This window comes from Narcine bancroftii, chromosome 6, assembly GCF_036971445.1.
Source record: "Narcine bancroftii isolate sNarBan1 chromosome 6, sNarBan1.hap1, whole genome shotgun sequence".
Classification (NCBI taxonomy): Eukaryota; Metazoa; Chordata; class Chondrichthyes; order Torpediniformes; family Narcinidae; genus Narcine; species Narcine bancroftii.
Genome location: NC_091474.1, coordinates 78639116 through 78651809, shown reverse-complemented (window position 1 = coordinate 78651809; position 12694 = coordinate 78639116). Strand labels below are relative to the sequence as shown.

Sequence of the window (12694 nt, the reverse complement as noted above, 5' to 3'; positions counted from 1 at the left end):
CTCCCGTTACAAAGGTTTATTTCTCCCCACAAGTGTTTTACAAGCGAGGCCAGTCACTGGTGAGAGACACTGCACAGATGTCGTGACTTCACAAATGCCCTTTTTAAAAGAAAAGATGCATCTGTCAGACTCTTCAAAGGGGAGTCAAACAGATAGCCATTTAATAAAACCTGATCTAATAGCTGCTCGTTGTTCATCAAACGTAAGAAATGTGTTGCATTCAGGAATTGTTACAAGGGGAACAATTAAATTATGCTAACCATCACTGATAAAGCCAACAAATGTGACATTTGAAGGAATTTTTTTTGTTATAGATAGTCTGGTAGTTTCTTATCTACTGACCATTGCAATGATAACGATTGGAGAAGTCACTCTCACAGACCCAATGTATCCCAGCTGACGTGGTGAATGTGGGCTCAATTTTACCATTTAAGAAGAATTTGGACAGGTACATGGATGGGAGAAGTTTGGAGGGCTATGGTCTGGGTGCAGGTCAGTGGGACTAGGCAGAAAAATGGATTGGCACAGACTAGAAGGGCTGAAGGGCTTGTTTCAGCACTGCAATGTTTTATGGTCCTATAACAGGACCTCCCTGGCAGCACCAATGCTCTAATGTCATGAGCTTCATATTAAGATAGCTTGGAAAGACTCATTTCTTCTAAGCGCCATCAAGAACCATGGATCTTTTTATTTAGGCCCTGACAGTCCTTTGTTCACCACTTTAAATGACCCTGCAACAAAACTTAGCATCAGCCACAGAATCAGCCATCAAAAGGGCAGATAGTCTGATTGAATGTGAGACGGGCTGAAATGATGCTGGGTTTCTAGCAAAGAGTGAATGCCTTTGTCAATAATTAGTGCTCTCCTGATGCCTTGTCCATGAGGAAGATGACAATCCAGTTAATACTCACAGTCCACGATGAAGTTTGTTGCACCTACCTGCTCTCCCTTGTGTCCGATTTGTATTCTATGGCTAGCAGTAACAGCTTCAGTTTCACAAAGCACAACCTGAATGAGGGAGGGAAGCAGCCAGTTAGCTTAAGAACCTGGTCGTTGGTGGCAGTTACACATCCCGGAATCGCACGATGCACACGGTGTGAAAAGAGACCACTTGGCCCATTGGATCTATGCAGAAGTACTCCTGACAAGAATTTGTTTGCAGATATTTATCCAGCTCCATCCTGGTTCCTATCTCCACTCCTACCACCAGCGGTATATTCTAGTTAGTCTCTTGAAACATAGCCTGTGTGCAAAATAGTTCTGCCAACTATTCGATGTTCTCTGGCCCTTAATACCACCAATAGAAAATGTCTTTCTCGACATATTTTGACGATATCTTTCATTTAAGGGTGGCATGGTTAGCGTAGCAGTTTGTGCAACGCTATTGTAGCACCAGCGACCCAGGTTCATATCCGGTGCTATCTGTAAGGAGTTTGTATTTTCTCCCTGTATCTATGTGGGTTTCCTTCAGGTGCTCCGGTTTCCTCCCACCCTTCAAAACGTACAGGGAGTGTAGGTTAATTGGGGCATTTGGGTGATATATGTTACCTAGATCAAGTTACTTATAACTGAAGTACATAAACTGCTGGTAGATACAATATATGCTTCAAGGCATTATGAACTCTCTTCAACCTGCATCTCCTGGACACAGTTGCAAATTTTTGACCTGTTTCATGGACAGCATATGCTTCTTTAAAGTGTCCTCCAGAATGATCAGGGTCGCTTCATAAATGTGGGTTGTGTTGTTGAAGGAATAGCACGTGGGTGAGAAACACAAGCAAGGGAAGTCCCTCCAAACTGATCTGCTGCTCAATGCAGCTTGTGCGGGCCAGTCCAGAACCAAGAGACCCCACAAAGTAGATCTCATCTGTACCTATCACTGGAGAGTTTGACCATGAGTCAGAGCATTCCTGAAAGTCAGGCTGGAAATGCACCCATTCGCCTTTAATCGAGGGAATTGTAAAATGTGTTCACAAACCAATCCATTAAGTCTTTTCCTCATTCATTTCTGGGCTAAGGGCATCAGTGGCAAATGCCAGTGTTCAGTCCCTGCCCTATTGTATGAGAAAGACTGCATATCCAATACAACTCAGCTCCTCAACAGAGAATCGATCAAACTATAAAATGATTAGCCACTTAATTTCTGGTCTTGTATATCAACTTGTTTGTCAATTAACAAGCATGAAGCATCAAGTATATATGTCCCACAATAATCCTATCATCCATCATTCAGCTCACGTAAATCTCGTCATTCAAATACACTTCGAAAAAAAAATCCGAAAATCAATTCTATTTAAGTCAGGTAAATCATTATCAATTAACAAATAAATATTGAATCTGAATGAGGAATAGTCTCATTATGTAAAATTAAATTCAGAATTGTTTGGTCACTAATATGATGTTCATTAGCTGAACTCTCACAAGTATTCAACAGGTAAAATTAAATGAGAGGAAATTGAAATAAAACTCAGTGAACATCTAAATTATTGACTTAAGCTCAAAGCCGATCATGATTGCTTAATCACCCTAATATTTTTAACAAATCATTCCCGTCTTAGTCTTGAAACATAGCCTGTGTGCTGTAGTACATGAAGAGTCCACAATCATGTTCCAGCAGTAATTATATATTCAATGACTGGCCTGAAACAAAATTCTGACACTGATCCAATCGTGAAGGATGTGTCCAAAAATATTTAAAATGTACAAATCTCCTCAGCATCATGGGACAAAGTATTCGAGAGGAAAAACGTGCCTCCACTCACATAACCGCTTTAAGTAATCCCGCACTAACCGCGGAGCATCTCTCGCACTGATCGTGGAGCATGGTGGCGTGGCGGTGTGCACAATGCTGTAACAACCCAGTGACCGGTTCCAATCTTCCACTTTCTCCGATGACTTTGTCCATCATCCCCGTGACCACTCCAGGCTCCACGGTTACCTCCCACGTTCCAATTGGTTAGTAGGTAATTTGAGTGGCATGGGTTCATTGGCCATGCTGTATCAGTAAATTTAAATTTCCATTTCAGAAGACCATCTCTGTATATTGAAGCTTACTAAATGCTTTAAATATGATACCTTAAATTTTTCAGATTAAAGGAAAAACAATGCAGTTTTTGCATCCTATACTTTAATTTGTTTAGTAAAACATATTAGTTATGGACAATAATATGGTATCTAATTTTCTGTACAATAATTTGCTGAGCTGCTGTTAGCTGTTCATCTTCAAAGCTCCCCTTGAAACAAACATAATTCAACCGTATTCCATCTCGCGGTTCTATTCCAGGTCCAACTCCAGGATATATCAATACCTGCACATTATTAAATGCTCTAGTTTCATGCGAGAATGCAAATATCCCGATAGGCCGTCCAATATCAGAGGCTAGAACTTGCTCTATTTCTGATCATTTCTGCTCCTTTTTAAAACTTCCTCTAGCCATCACCTCTCCCCTCTCTGCCTCGACTTCTCATTCGGATCTTTCTGAGCTTTGTGAGGCTGTGGAGGATTTAGAACTGGGCAGACCTCCGATCGTTTGTGCCGGGACTTGCCCTCGAATCACTGTGGATCTCAGGGCACTGGTTTAAGGTGGCGACCCTTCTATCTGCGCTGCCTTAGCTGTTTGATGAGACCCAAAGGGTCTGTACTGTGCTGTAATGTTCTGTGTGCGACGATGGACTTCACGCGAGATGTCCAATGCGGCAGCCTTGTGCAGATATCTCAACTGTGTTCACTGAACCTTTGGGTCAGACCTGACATAGGGAAGTAAGGCTGCCAGAAGAACAGTAAGTAGACCTCTTTACTTGATTTAGTTCAGTTAGCTTAAATGTATTCAATTGGCTTTAAGTATGTGTGAGTGTTACTTTAGTGATTTAATTTTTTTTAATTATGTTTTAATAATTTACATTTTTTAATGTTATATTAATATTTTTGATGGTTTCTGAGTGTTTTGAATGTTTTAAAGTTAAAGGGTTTCACAAACTTTTAATTTCAGATAGTTTGAACATCTGATAACCGTGGGGCAGCAAGGAATGGTGTGGATGCGGGTGTGGGGGGGGGGGGGGGTGGGGAGGGGTGTTTATTTAACTGGCTGTCAAAGCCACCCCGGCCGGCTGCCTGGGCTGAGACAGCCCCTGAGCTGGAATCCTGGTGGGGAGACTGCATCGGGACCACACCTGAAGCAGTAGTTTGCCACGGGGGCAGCCAGACCAGTGTTTGCATGCCATCTGAAAACCTGCCCCAATATGTTGTGCAGTTACAAAAATTTGCAAATAATTCTAGTGGTCCCCACTTGGAGCCGTTTATCCAATGGACCATTTTGGGTGAAGAATCCCTACTGTTTGGAAGACAAATCGTGAAGAATTGATTGTGAATCAAGCTGGCATTTTGAAAGTAATCAGTTTTAGTGCTTGCCGTTTTTTAAAAACTTTTCATCTGTTTAATTACATCTTGCCTCTTCCTAACATTAGTCCACAAAACAGCTGTATTTACAGTAATGCCTAACAGATTAATTTGCACAAACAATATACAAAAGGACATATTGATTATCATAGGGCTTAATTAAAGAGAATTGAATGGTGTTATCCATCTAACACTAGCAAGGACATAAGAGCATGAATAATGAGGTCTCTTTAATTTAAACTAGAAAACAGGATAATTGAGTCTCTAGGCAAAACCTATGTGTCAAGTGAAGACTTTTAGGCATTCCTAAATCTCATTAGAACATCTGCATTCATTGATCATCACTTCCTTGTGGCAGTGCATCATTAGTCGACAATAACAACTCCTCCTTGTTTAAATCTCATTAACCCCATGAGAACAGATGATTCCAGTTTCCCAGGCAGCCATTTCCATGACAGGGTGACTGTTATTTGGCATAAGAACATTACTCTCATAATAAAGTAATCAGCAACTCCCCAGGGGAAATCCAGACTCTGAACTGTAATTACCATACAGAGGCTTTACTGCTTTCATGCACTCCATTTACCCAGGGAAGCCCAATTCAATTCCATTTGCTGAGCTCAATTGAATTTCATTCCCCCTTCATTTTCTTAGTCATTTTCCCCCTGATCCAGGGAATACTTTGGCTGTCACTTCTGATGACATGCTTAAATAAACAAGGACTATTTAATCTAGGGATTAGATACAGCTGCACAATTTGGCTTCTGAATGATCTTAACTAAGATCCCACTCAGAGGAATAGAATGGGACTTAAACACATTCCCATCATCCAACTCCATCCAACAAATTTGCCGATGACACCACAGTTGTCGTCAAAATCACAGACGGCAATGAGGAAGCGTACAGGAGGGAGATAGATCAGCTCGTTGAGTGGTGTCACAGCAAAAACATTAGCGAAACCAAGGAGATGACTGTGGACTTCAGGAGGCAATCAGGAGAACATGAACCAGTCCTCATCGAGGGTCCAGTAGTGGAGAGGGTCAAGAACTGCAAATTACTGGGTGTCAACATCTCCAAGAATCTGTCCTGGAGCCTCCATGTCGATGCAATTATGAAAAAAGCTCATCAGCAGCTCGACTTTGTGGGATATTTGAGGAGATTCGATATGCCATTGAAGACTCTCGAAAACTTCGACAGGTGTACAGTGGAGAGCATTCATCACTCTCTGGTACGGAGGTGCCAACACTCAGGACAAGAAAAAAAACTCTAGAGGGTTTTTAACTCAGCCTGCGACATCAGTCTTCACTCCATCGAGGACATCTACAAGAAGCAGTGTTTTAAGAAAGCAGCCTCTATCCTCAAAGACCCCACCACCCAGGCCAAGACCCCTTCGCTCTGCGATCATCAGGGAAAAGGTAGAGGAGCCTGAAGACGAGCACCCAGCGGCACAAGGACAGCTTCTTGCCCTCTGCCTTCAGTTTCTTGAATGAACAATGAACCTCAGATACTGTGATAATCATCTCACTTCGACTTTTTTTTCTTTTTCAAGCACTATTTATTTATTTATTTTTGTAAGGTGGTTTGTATAAATGTTTGCACTGTGACGCCGCTGCAAAACAGGTTTTGTGACATGCTCGTGACAATAAATTCCGTTTCTGATTCTGAACTACTCATTCTCTCCTTCTCCAAGTTATCTGAGATCAGGCACCTGGTTGGAGGCCAATTCCTCTCACTTTTGACTAGCCTGTTGCCTAGCCAAACTAGTCTGCCACCAATCTGCCCAATGTAGAGGAGGTAAATCGCCCTCAGGTCGAGATCTTGTGACAGAAATACTTCTGATGCTTCTGAATTCAGGGCCCACTCGCTTACACGATCCCCCAAGCTTGTTGGCTACATACCCCTAGAAATTTCCCAATGTTGGTCCAGTGGGGGAATGAAAACATCTTGGTGATTCCTCGGGACTATGGACCCCCTATGCATGGTTTAGCAACAGTGATCCATTTACTTTATTGGAAGGAACTGCTGCTGGGAAATAATGTAAACCTAGAGTAATTTAGATTTAATTGACCTAATTAAATAATTTTAATTGTTTTTATGTATTCCCAAATGTTTTCATTGAATTTATAAAATTTTCAATTGAAAACACAAAATGGTGGCTAGGAAGGGTCATTAACACAACTGGTCCTCAGTCCACAAATAGTGCCCAACTTTGCTGAGTACTTCCAGTAACTACTAGATTTATTTTACAAATAATCACTCTTTTACTGTTTTTTTCATGTGTTTAACAATCTTCAGAAATTTTAAAAACTTAGACAATAAGTTCCATTAGGATTTTTTTGTGAGCACAGGAAGATGAAGAGCGATCTTGTAGAGGTGTACAAGGTCAGGGGAGTAACAGATCAGAGGAGGAAAATCTATTTTCAGAGGTGGGGGGGGGAGAGAGATAAATTAAGGGATAATGTTTTTATACAGAGAATGGTGAGGGTACGGAATGGGCGGCCAGAGGAGATGATTGAGGCAGGTATTATTGCAATGTTTATGAATAAAAAAGGATGGATTTCACAACTCCCTGACCACTGGGATAGCTATGTTTAATTGGGATAGGGCTAATTCCAGGGATAAGGCAGGGACTGGGGAGAATAAACTGGGAATGGATGTTATTGGGGAAAACAAAATCGCAGAAGAAATGTGGAGGATGTTTAGGGGCTACTTGGGTGGGGTTCTTGATAGGTTTGCCCCACTGAGACAGGGAAAAGGGAACTGTGGTTGGCAAAACAGGTGAGGCAGTGAGTTAAGAGGAAGAAGGAAGCGTACATAAAGTTTAGGAAGCAAAAGTTAGGAAGGGCTCATGAGAATTATGTAGTATCCAGGCAAGAACTCGAGGAGAAAGGACAGGAGAGCTAGAAGGGGGGGGGTGTGAGAGGGCTTTGGCAAGTAGGGTGAAGGAAAGCCCTAAGGCAAACATGAAGAACATAAGGATGCCTAGTGCCAGGCTTTTCCAACACCCAGGTCCCCAGAGCTGATCCATAATGAGAAACTCGATGGTTATGCACTGGATGTCAGTGGCGAGAATGGGGAACTTACCTTTGTTAACGTTCCAGCCTTGTATATTTCACCTCAGCCATCCTGCATTTGCCTCATAAGTGTTTGTTCACTTCTGCTTTATGAAGAATTATTTCAACATTTTTGAGTGGATTGGTATAGTTAACAAGACAAATCGTGGTTATTTGAGCCAATCAGAAGAATGTGATGGATATTTTCCTTGTGCCTCACAAATAGCTCATTCTCACAAGAAATGCATTGGCTGTCACAGTTAATGTGTAACTGTTATTCATAAGCCTTTTAATTACGCAGACAAATGGATAACATGCAGCAAGAGAGAGAGCGGAGACCGGAGAATGCCTTCTGGACAGCAGTCCACAGAGGTGATGGGAGACAATGGGATATCTGTGTGTGTGTAAACATGCGCAAGAGTGTCGAGCGTGGAAACGTGTGTGTGAGGTTGATGGGTATGTGCACCTGTGCGTGTGGGTCAGTGGAAATGTCAGTGAATGAGGCTGGGGGGTTGTGTGTGTGGTGCTGGGGTGCAACCATTAGACAAACATGAAGGACACAGACCTACTGAGGGACTGTATCAAAATGTCTGAGTGTGGAGGGCTGGAGAAATATTAGAGCAGGTCTGAAATTGACAAGAGCCTACACTAGGCACCAGCAGCCTTGTGATGAACTCATATTTCCAGCCATTGTTTTTCCTTTATCATTCTTCCAACATGTTAGATTTTATTCATCTCCTATTTATACCTCAACTTGACATATAACCATATTGCATAGAAACAGGCGCTTCAGATCTTCTAGTCTGTGCTAAACTATTATTCTGCCTTGTCTCATGGACCTGCACCCAGTCCATAGCCCTCCCATCCACGTACCTGTCCAAATGCTTTTTCAATGTTAAATGTTATAAGTGAGCCTGCATTCACCACTTCAGCTGGCAACTTGTTCCACACTCCCACTACTCTTCCCCTTAAACTTTTCCCCTTTCACCCTTAACCCATGTCCTCTGGTTTGTATCTCATCTAACCTCAGTGGAAAATGCCTACTAACATTTATCCTATCTACACCTGTCATAATTTTAACTACCTTAATCAAATCTCCCCTCATTCTTCTACACACCAGGGAAATATGTTCTAACCTGTTTAATCTTTCCATGTAACTCAGTTTCTGAAGTCCAAGCAACATCATAGTAAATCTTCTCTCCACTCTTTCAATCTTATTGATACTGTATCTTTCCTGTAGTTAGGTCAGCAGAACTGCACACAATTCTCTAAATTTGGCCTCACCAAGTCTTAAGACAACTTTACATCCCAACTTTCACTTTCAGTGAACTATGCATCTGAATTCCCAGGTCCCTCTGTTCTACTGCACTCCTCCTCAGTGCTCTACCTTTCTTGGTTTGTCCTTCCATATTGCAACACCTCACATTTGTCTGCATTAAATTCCATCTGCCATTTTTCCTGTTGGTCCAGATCCCTCTGCAAGCCTTGAAAATCTTCCTTGCTGCCCACCACATCTCCAATCTTTATGTCATCTGCAGCCTTGCTGATCCAAATTCCCACATTGTCATATCATCCAGACCATTGATAGGATTTTGATTATTTCTAAGACTTTATCAAACTCTTTCAATGGCTCCCACTCTCAATCACAAGGCATCTCCTCCCCTTCTCAGTAACTTGAAATGTTTGATTTGCTAGTTCTCCCTGGTTCGATGAAAGGTCATCAATTGGAAATGTTCACTTTTCTTTCAATTGATGCTACCTGGCCTCAATTTATTGAGTTTTGATAAAAGATCTGAAATGTTGACTGACCATTTCTTCCTGTGGATGTTGCCTCACCCATTGAGTCAACATCCTCTCATTGCTGTACCTGTTTTTATTTCAGATTTCCAGTATCTGCTCTATTTTAGCTTCCAATCTCAATTCTGTGTCAATATAAATTTGGAGATCAAAATTCATAGATTTTACTTGTATCCTGGGAGAAATTGAGCAACAGTGCTGAATCAATACTCTGTGTGAAACATGTTTCTGTAGCTTGCTTTATGCAAGGAGGTACAGCCAACCATTTCCACAAGTTAGGGACAGTCTTTGGGGCACTCAGAGGAAGAGCTTCAATAGGTTGCAACAGAGAGGCCAATGCAATGAGGAACTATGACATACAAGCTTAGCACTCCAAGCAATACAGCATGGACAGGGACAGATAATCTGACAAATGACTCTGGGCAGTGAGGATTTTGCTTCTTAAACACTTTTGGGATTATTTTATGGATTTTGGGCTGCTGACCACAAAGATCATCTTACAAATTTCCTATCACATATCATTTTTTAAGATATAATCTATTTTTGTGATTTTCTGTCATCTTGGACTCCATTGTCCTCTAGAATATTGGGCATAAAGCAAGCTGATTTGGTCAGTCCAAGCAGGTCCGGCCATGCACTCAGTGCAGTTGTGATGCAAATGTTGTCAAACCTGGGCATGCTTGGAAGGTATTGAAAGATGTTGTTGAGAATTTTCTTGGCAACTGCAGAGCACCAAACTACACCCATCTGATTGACAACATTCTTTAACCATCCAAAACCATAAAGTGCAAATGTCATTGAAAATTCATTTTCTGCATTCACACTTGGACTCCCTCCCTGCTGATCTTGGTGCAGTCAATGACAAATGTGGTGAAAGGTTTCACCAGGACATCACGACCATGGAAAAGTGGTTTCAAGGCAACTGCAATCCATCAATGCTGGCTGACTATTGTTAGACACTGACACAAGAGGCATCAGATGCTAAATACAAACAAAAATCAGCAGAAAAACATTTTTAGATCAGTTGAACCGATGCAAAGTATCACCACCATTATGCGAATAAACATGCTAATTCAATTACAGTTAATTGAATATCACTCCAACTTCCTATGTGATACAGAAAATCTAAAATTATCTTTGTGTTCAGCTTTAAGTGGTCTTGTGGCGGTGCACCATTAGGCAGATGAACCAGCCCCGCTTGTCATGCATGTGGCAGGGCAGCCGGCCAAAATGGTGCCGTCAGGGGTTTCCTCCCGACCTGTGCACTGGGATCAAAAGCACACGCTTGGCGATCCACGTGATGCCCCAGTGACGTCGGGGCCCCTCCAGCGCGGTTCTCAGCCAGGTCCGGGCTGGGAGTTTAAGACCAGCCAGGCAATCTGCAATAAATCAGTTTTGCTCACTGAACTCAACCCATCTGGTTGTGCGATCCTTCAGTTAACAGTGTAGCCACTGCTGCAATTGGTGACCCCGACAGGTTCAAATATCTTTGAACCTGACATGAACAACCCTTCAATCAATGCTATAGCCACCAAACTTCCTGACTTCTGGGTTCATGAGCCGGAGACCTGGTTCAGCCACGCAGAGGCTCAGTTTCACCTCTGCCAGATTTCATCGGATTCGACCAAGTTTTACAATGTGGTCGCCACCCTGGACCAGGCCACTGCCAAACGAGTGCTGCACCTCGTTCAGCACCCACCCATGAAAGATAAGTATGGGACCATCAAGCAGGTACTCACCGGCTCCCTCGGCCTCTCCAGGTGCCAGTGTGCCACTCGGATGCTGCGCCTCAATGCCTTGGGGGACAGAACTCCAATCAAGTTGATGGACGAGATGCTCATGCTCATGGGCGATCACACCAACTGCCCACTTTTCGACTGCATCTTCCTCGACCATCTGCCTGAAGACATCCGGTCATTACTGTCCCAGGAGAGCATCGTCAACCCTAGGAAGGTTGCTCAAAAGGCTCAGGAGCTATGGCTCAGAAGCTATGGCTTGAACAATTCCCGGAGGGCTCAGCAGTCCAGCAGGTTACAAGTCATGGGCATGACCACGCTAAGCCTTCCTCTAGCACTGCGGTGGAATACCCAGCCCCTGCAGTGGCCTCAAAGGGCAAAGACAGAAGCAAGTCATCCACTCCAGGCCTCTGCTTCTTCCACCAGTGCTGGGGAGCCAAGGCTCGGAAGTGTCGTCAGTTCTGTTCATTCCAGGGAAACTTGTAGGCTGGCTGCTGTTAATGGCTGTGGCGGCTGGCCAAGAACACAGCCTTCTCTACCTTCTCTATTAGCGGCCGACGCTTCCTCATCAACACGGGGGCCCAGATCAGCGTCATCCTGGCCATAGCCATCGAGTCCCAGAACCGGCCTCGAGGACCTCCCCTCCGTGCAGCCAATTCGACAGAGATCCGAACGTATGGAGACAAGACCATCCACTTCCAGATCAGCCAGCAGAAGTTCTCATGGAGGTTCACGGTTTCGTCCCTCCCAACCGCCATCATGGGTGTCGACTTTCTCCTCGCCCATGGACTCCTGGTCGACATTCGAGGTAGGCGACTGGTAGATGCCTGTACCTTCCAATCTGTTTGCCTCAATGGCTCCCGCACAGAGCAGCCGCAGATGGCCACAGTCAGCATGCCCAAGGATGAGTTCCAGTGTATCCTGGATGAGTTCCTGTCCCTCCTCAAGCCACAGTTCTCTGCCGCCTCACCACGCCATGGGGTGTTTCATTACATCCCCACCCAAGGCCCGCCGGTTCATGCCAACTCCCACTGGATAAGCTCCAGATAGTGAAGGAAGAGTTCTCGCATCTGCAAGAGCTGGGGATTATTTGACGCTCCAACAGTCCTTGGGCCTCACCACTCCATTTGGTCCCGAAAGCCTCCGGCAGCTGGCGCCCCTGTGGAGATTATCAATGGCTCAATGATGCGACAGTACCTGACCGTTACCCGTTCCCTCACATCCAGGACTTTACGGCCAACCTGCATGGCACGAGGGTATTCTCTAAGGTCGACCTGGTGTGTGGATATCACCAAATCCCCGAGGACATACCCACAACAGCCATCATCACCCCTTTGGCTTGTTCGAGTTCCTACGCATGCCGTTCAGGCTCAAGAACGCCGCCCAGACCTTCTAGTGCCTTATGTGGACACAGTGGGCAGGGATTTAAATTTTGTATTAATTTATCTGGACGACATCCTTGTTGCCAGCAGAGATCAGGCACAACACAAGTTTCACCTGCGCATCCTCTTCTCCCGACTGGCCAACTTCAGCCTAACGATCAATCTGGCCAAATGCCAGTTCAGGAAAGAGTACATGCAGTTCCTGGGCCATACCATCACGGCCGAAGCAGCTATACCTGCCACTACGAAGGTCGCTGCAGTCAGGAAGTTCCCACGCCTGGACAACCTCAAGGGGCTCAGGAGTTCACAGGTATGGTCAATTTCTATAAC

General features: G+C 44.0%; 1 protein-coding gene across 5 annotated transcripts in view; it reads right to left on the bottom strand.

Moving 5' to 3' along the window:
* The window catches only part of kcnma1a (potassium large conductance calcium-activated channel, subfamily M, alpha member 1a), a 743259-nt gene that overhangs the window by 184484 nt on the left and 546081 nt on the right, over positions 1-12694 (bottom strand). For all 5 annotated transcript variants that reach the window (XM_069885464.1, XM_069885465.1, XM_069885462.1 and 2 more), the window contains exon 16: positions 940-1008. In XM_069885464.1, coding sequence (XP_069741565.1) covers positions 940-1008 — 69 coding nt within the window. The remainder of the gene's footprint in view (positions 1-939; positions 1009-12694) is intronic.